Source organism: Leptonychotes weddellii, unplaced genomic scaffold (assembly GCF_054177405.1).
Source record: "Leptonychotes weddellii isolate Sample4059 unplaced genomic scaffold, ASM5417740v2 HiC_scaffold_10063, whole genome shotgun sequence".
Taxonomy (NCBI): Eukaryota; Metazoa; Chordata; class Mammalia; order Carnivora; family Phocidae; genus Leptonychotes; species Leptonychotes weddellii.
In genome coordinates, this window is record NW_027677000.1 from 1 (window position 1) to 5,736 (window position 5,736).

Genomic DNA, 5,736 nt, shown 5'->3' on the forward strand with positions numbered 1-5,736 from the left:
CTCCAATAACTGATGCTCTGTGGTGGGTTGGGGTTCTGTATGCGCAGAGGGTAACCAAGCACAGCTCGGAGTCACCTCTTTCTTCCTGACAGCAGCCCTGCGAGGCAAATGTTTTCCCCGTGAAAAAGACGGAGTCTTAAGCAAGTAGATCTGTAATAATTGCCAGTTTTATTCCTCTGGCTAAGAGATCCAGAGGTAATTTGAAGTTTACATTTCTTTTTTATAGTTCTGTTGTCAAAAGTTTATTGTTTTACTGCCCTTCAAAGGTGATTGACAAGTTTTTTTGTGTCTGTTTATTTTCGTTTTTCTTTTTGTGACACAATACACACACATACACACACATATATATTCATTTTGTGGAAAATGAGAAGATGCAGATAGCCAAAAAAGAAATAAAATACAGATCACACAGAGGTTCACTGTTAACCTTTCGGTGTATAATAATTCAGACTTTTTCTTTTGCATTTTGTCATATATAAATGTACATATAAAGTGTGTATATGTATATACATATATACACACATATACACACACACTGTTTTGCAACTTACTATTTTCACTTTACAATATAAATGAGCATCTTCCCATGCAAATGAATGAAACATCCTTATTAAATGAGTGAGATGGTCAAAAGATGAGATGTTGGTAACAGGAGTCATATGCAAATCAAAGGAACACTGAAGGATAGGAGTAAAATGGTAGCAATATTTAGCAAGAAAATGCAGACAAAAAGAAGCCACTGGTGGTAATATTAATAACAGAAAATAGTTGAATTCAGGGGAGAAATGCATTAAATGGGATAAGGACGGTCCCGGGAATGCCTATGGTTAGAATGCAGAGCCCTAAATTTCTTTCTCAGACCCCTTATCTCTTCCAAACACCTTTCCATCTCATCTCCCTCCCTTGTCATTTCTTCATCTTTAAAGTGCCTATAGTCTATGTCCTCTTTAAATTCCTCGAGAGACTGAAGCAGCCTTTGCCTAAAATTCCCTTCTGTTTGCTGGCGTTCAAATTCTCCATAGGGGCGTTCTTCCTCTCTCTTTGGCACGCTGCACTTGGGCTTTCCTTCATTTTCTTTGCAGGGTTTTTGCATGATGTTGTTTCCAGCTTAAGTCCGGGGAGAAAATGTAGAGCAAATTGCTTCGTTTCTTTTGATTCAGGTTTGTCAGTTTCTCTTTGAAGCAAGATACTCGCCTAATCTCCCACCCCTGCCACACAGGTCCAGCCCTCTGAAGTTCGAGATGCCGCCCCTTCCTCCCGCACCCCCACCACTCCGCCTCCTTTCCCCTCCCTCTGCAACCCACCATTTCCCCAGCATACAAGGCTAATGGCCTCTCTGACGCGCGCGGGAGAAAGGGAGCTGACCGGTGGTTGAGCTGTGAGGCCGCAAATTTTACCCAGCTCCCGCCCTTCCCAACTCCCACCCTCAGAGACCTGGGCTAAGTGCCTCCCTCACACTCACCTGTGAGGATTCGGGATAGTTTCCTCTTTTTCTTGCCTCGAGATGTCTGTGAATACAGACCCTTGGACCTGGAGACAGAAAGGAAGGGGGCGGGGAGGAGGGAGCTCTCTGTGGATCCACCAGCCCCAGAGACAAGACACTCATCATCTTGAGTCCGGGATCCTCACAACCGTCGTCGCCCCAAATTTCCTACCTCCTGGTTCCCCCTCGTGTCCCTATCCCTTCCTCCTGGATCCCTGCCTCCACACCCCCCCCACCCCTCACCCTCTGGCCTAGTCATTGCGAGGGCTGTTGTCCCCTCGGCCCCCTCGGCCCCCCCGCCCCCCCCGCATGACCCACAGACAGGCACCGAATGAGAGGAAATATTTTCAAATTATGTCTAAATTTCTGCCTCCACCCCAGGATTCTAGCCGTTCCCCACACAACAGTCCACACCTCATTTCCTCAACGGAATTGGAGAAAGAGGAAGATAAACGGAAAGCTTGCCAATCTGAGAGAAGCCGATTATTTCTAAACTATCACTAAATCTGTGGGTGTCTCTCAGGAGACTTCCACCTACTCCCCCCACCGTCCTTTTAAAAAATACAATCATCTCCCAACGAGTTTGCAGGGATTTGGGCAAAGTGAGCCTGGCCCTATTCCAGTCACTAGATTCAGCCACTACCACCCCCAGGGGTCCCAGCGGTTTCCTCAAACCAACCTTCTGAGATTTAAGGAATTTAAGTCCTTCTCTTGGCCACAAGCACGAACGCCTACAGGACAGTAAGGGGCTGGTACCCAGAGGAGAAAGAAGCCCGGGAATATAAGGACTTCACGGCAGCTCCTGGTCACGTGAGGATTATGTCATCCTCCACCTCTGGTCCCCACTTTCCCCTCCCACCAGCTGTGCTGCAGAAGTGGAACGACTTTCCAACCTCCCACCTCCCCACGACACCAGGCCCTGTCACTCACTTTTGTCACTGCTAATTCCAGAGGTCAAGAGTGGCCCCTTCTCCCTGTGTCTGGAATTTGCCTTTCTCTGATTACCAGAGAAGCGCTGCATCTTCCTATAGTCATATTAACCACTGTTACTTGTTAGTGGTTGTGTTGAGAGGATTACTCATCCTCTTCTAAGCTAGAACAACAGGAATGTAGCTGTTTTCCCTCCACCCGCCCACCCACTCCCCAGTCACAAATAGCCACCATTTGCCTTGCTGTTCAATTCCTGAAATCAAATTAGAGGGGGTGGGGTAAATTAGGAAAGGAAGTAATGATTGAGATTGTGGTTTTTTACTATTGTTCTGATAATTTCCTACTCTTCCATTTTTTCCATCAATTTATTATATTCTTTTATTAATCAGAAATAAAATAACAATAAAAAAGCCCCAGGATAAGAGGGAAAAAAGACCCAGCCACCTGTTTCTGCTGCTGAGTCATTAGATAAATATAGACCCTCCAGGCAGACACATTTTTGGAAGTTTAAAACATACAGGGCAACTGGAGGCTACTACCCTTCTGAGGAGCCCCTAGGCAAGTGAAGCCCTTTCGTTAGGTGAACTACCGAGGCCATAATCCAACAGCACTTTGCCCTTAGACTTTCAGATCTCAAAAATCAGTCATAAAACTGCTAGTTTGATCTCAGTATCATGCTCTCTCAGTTTGTACTATGCAGTTTTATTTCTTTATTTCCTGTATCCAAAAGATCCCACCTTTCCTCAATACTCTTATTGAGAATCAAATAGTTTTTCATTTCTCCCAGACACCGTCATCTTATTTATGTTTTCTTAGACCTCATTCAGCCACACTGAGGAATTAGGACTAACAGAAACTGGCCATATTACCAAATTTTTTGTTGTTAAGGATTTTGGTACTAATCTAAGTGGATTAGTTATTGTTGATATGTTAGTTTGAAACATATACAACAGAAAGAGGAATGTGTTCTTTTTAAATATTTATTTAAATTAATTTAATTAACATGCTGTATTATTAGTTTCAGAGGTAGAATTCAGTGATTCATCACTTGCATACAACACCCAGTGCTCTTACTTCAAGTGCCCTCCTTAATACCCATCACCCAGTTACCCCATCCCCCCACCCACCTCCCTTCCAGCAACCCTTAGTTTGTTCCCTAAAGTGTCTCTTATGGTTTGCCTCCCTCTGTTCCTATTTTATTTTTCCTTCCCTTCCTCTATGTTCATCTATTTTGTTTCTTAAATTCCACATATGAGTGAAATCATATAGTATTTGTCTTTTTCTGACTGACTGATTTACTTAGCATAATGCCCTCTAGTTCCATCCATGTCGTTGCTAATGGCAAAATTTCATTCTTTTTGATGGCTGAGTAATATTCCATTATATATATGGTGTGTGTGTGTGTGCATATATATATATATGAATATTGGTTATATATGTGATATCTTTATCCATTCTCTACATATAATATATATTGGTATATATATTACACATGTATAATAGATATATCAATATCTATCTCTTATATATCTATATGTCTATATCTATATAGAATGGATAAAGATACCACATCTTCTTTATCCATTCATCTTTCAATGGACATCTGGGTTTTTTACATATTTTGGCTATTGTGGACATTGCTGCTATAATCATTAGGGTGCATGTGCCCCTTCGAATCACTATGTTTGTATCTTTGGGGTAAATACCCAGTAGTGCAATTGCTGGGTCACAGGGTAGCTCTATTTTTAACTTTTTGAGGAACCTCCATACTATCTTCTAGAGTGGCTGCACCAGTTTGCATTCCCACCAACAGTGCAAGAGGGACCCCCCCTTTCTCTGCATCTTCACCAACATCTGTTGTTTCCTGAGTTGTTAATTTTAGCCATTCTGACAGATGTGAGGAGGTATCTCATTGTGGTTTTGATTTGGATTTCCCTGATGCCAAGTGATGTTGAGCATTTTTTAATATGTCTGTTGGCCATGTGTATGTCTTTTTTAGAGAAATGTCTGTTCATGTGTTCTACCCATTTCCTGACTGGATTTTTTGGGGGGGTTTTGGGTGTTGAGTTTGATAAGTTCTTTATAGATTTTGGATACTAGCCCTTTATCTGATACAACATTTGCAAATATCTTCTCCCATTCTATAGGTTGCCTTTTAGTTTTGTTGACTGTTTCCTTTGCAAAAAGAAATGTGTTCTTAAAACTTATGAAAAGTTGCCACTGACCAGTTTGATGTAAATTATTCCAGAAAATACTTAAAAGAAAGAGAAGAGGTCTTAAGAGTGCAGCATTGTTGTCGCAGTTATTACAAAATGCTAAGTTGTGATAAAAGCATAAGATTTATTGACAGGGTGGAGAATTCCTGAATCCTCTGTGAACAGCTTTTCATGCAGATGGTTAGACTCATGGTTTTCAGCTGGCTGGAAGGATCCAGGTGCTGAAGATTTTAGCATTGTGGTAAGACGCATAGCTTTGAGCAGATCCGAGTTTGAATTAATTGCATTTACTTACGTATTGTATAACCTTGGATCTAAAACTTGGATATTAAAACGTCCCTGTGTCTCATCTATAAAAGGAGGCTAATGCTTCATAGAGCTGTTGGGATTAAATGATATAATTTATATAAAGCATTTAGTACATGACTGAAAAATACTAAGTGCTCCAATAAATGACAGGTCTTAATGATTACCTCCTAAAGATCTCGGGAATCCTTCCAGTTTTCACTCTAGCTCTACTGCCACTCCCCTAATGCAAACAGCCATAAACTTCGGGACAGCCACAACATTTACTGGTCTCTTTGCCTTACATCTTGCTATTTTCCAATAGGATGATAATTCCAAGTAACAGATATGATCATATCACTGCCCTGAATTATTTTATTTCATCCTCCAACAATCTTACTAGATAGGAACGTCTTTAGTTGATCTTCTGAACATTTCATGGAATACATCTCCATTTCCTTTTTAAAGATTTATTTGTTTATTATTTTAGATAGAGAGTGAGGAGGAAGGGCAGAGGGAGAGGGAGAGAGAGAATCTCAAGCAGACTCCCTGCTGAGTGCAGAACTATGGGGCTCTATCTCACAACCCTGAGATCATGACCTGAGCCTACCTGAGCAGAAACCAAGAGTTGGATGCTTAACCAACTGAGCTACCCAGGTGTCCCTACATCTCCATTTCTTTTTGTTTCTTTTTTTTTTAAAAGATTTTATTTATTTATTTTGACAGACAGAGAGAGGGAGCACAAGCAGGGGGAGGGGCAGGCAGAGGGAGAAGCAGGCTCCCCCTGAGTAAGAAACCCAATGCAGGACTCGATCCCAGGAT

At 41.8% G+C, this 5,736-nt stretch overlaps 1 protein-coding gene across 2 annotated transcripts; it reads right to left on the bottom strand.

Moving 5' to 3' along the window:
- Nucleotides 1-149: 149 nt before the first annotated feature.
- On the bottom strand, nt 150-2,277 carry TCEAL7 (transcription elongation factor A like 7). Of its 2 annotated transcripts, none has more exons than XM_006736604.3 (3): nt 2,163-2,277; nt 1,463-1,530; nt 150-1,107 (listed from the first exon to the last, which is right to left on the bottom strand). In XM_006736604.3, the coding sequence occupies exon 3, from the start codon at nt 1,091-1,093 to the stop codon at nt 791-793; it is 303 nt and encodes a 100-aa protein (XP_006736667.1). In that variant the 5' UTR covers nt 1,094-1,107; nt 1,463-1,530; nt 2,163-2,277; the 3' UTR covers nt 150-790. The 2 variants fall into 2 exon arrangements, with proteins under 2 accessions (XP_006736667.1, XP_030887390.1); XM_031031530.2 differs by having other exon boundaries at nt 1,463-1,570.
- Nucleotides 2,278-5,736: the final 3,459 nt, after the last annotated feature.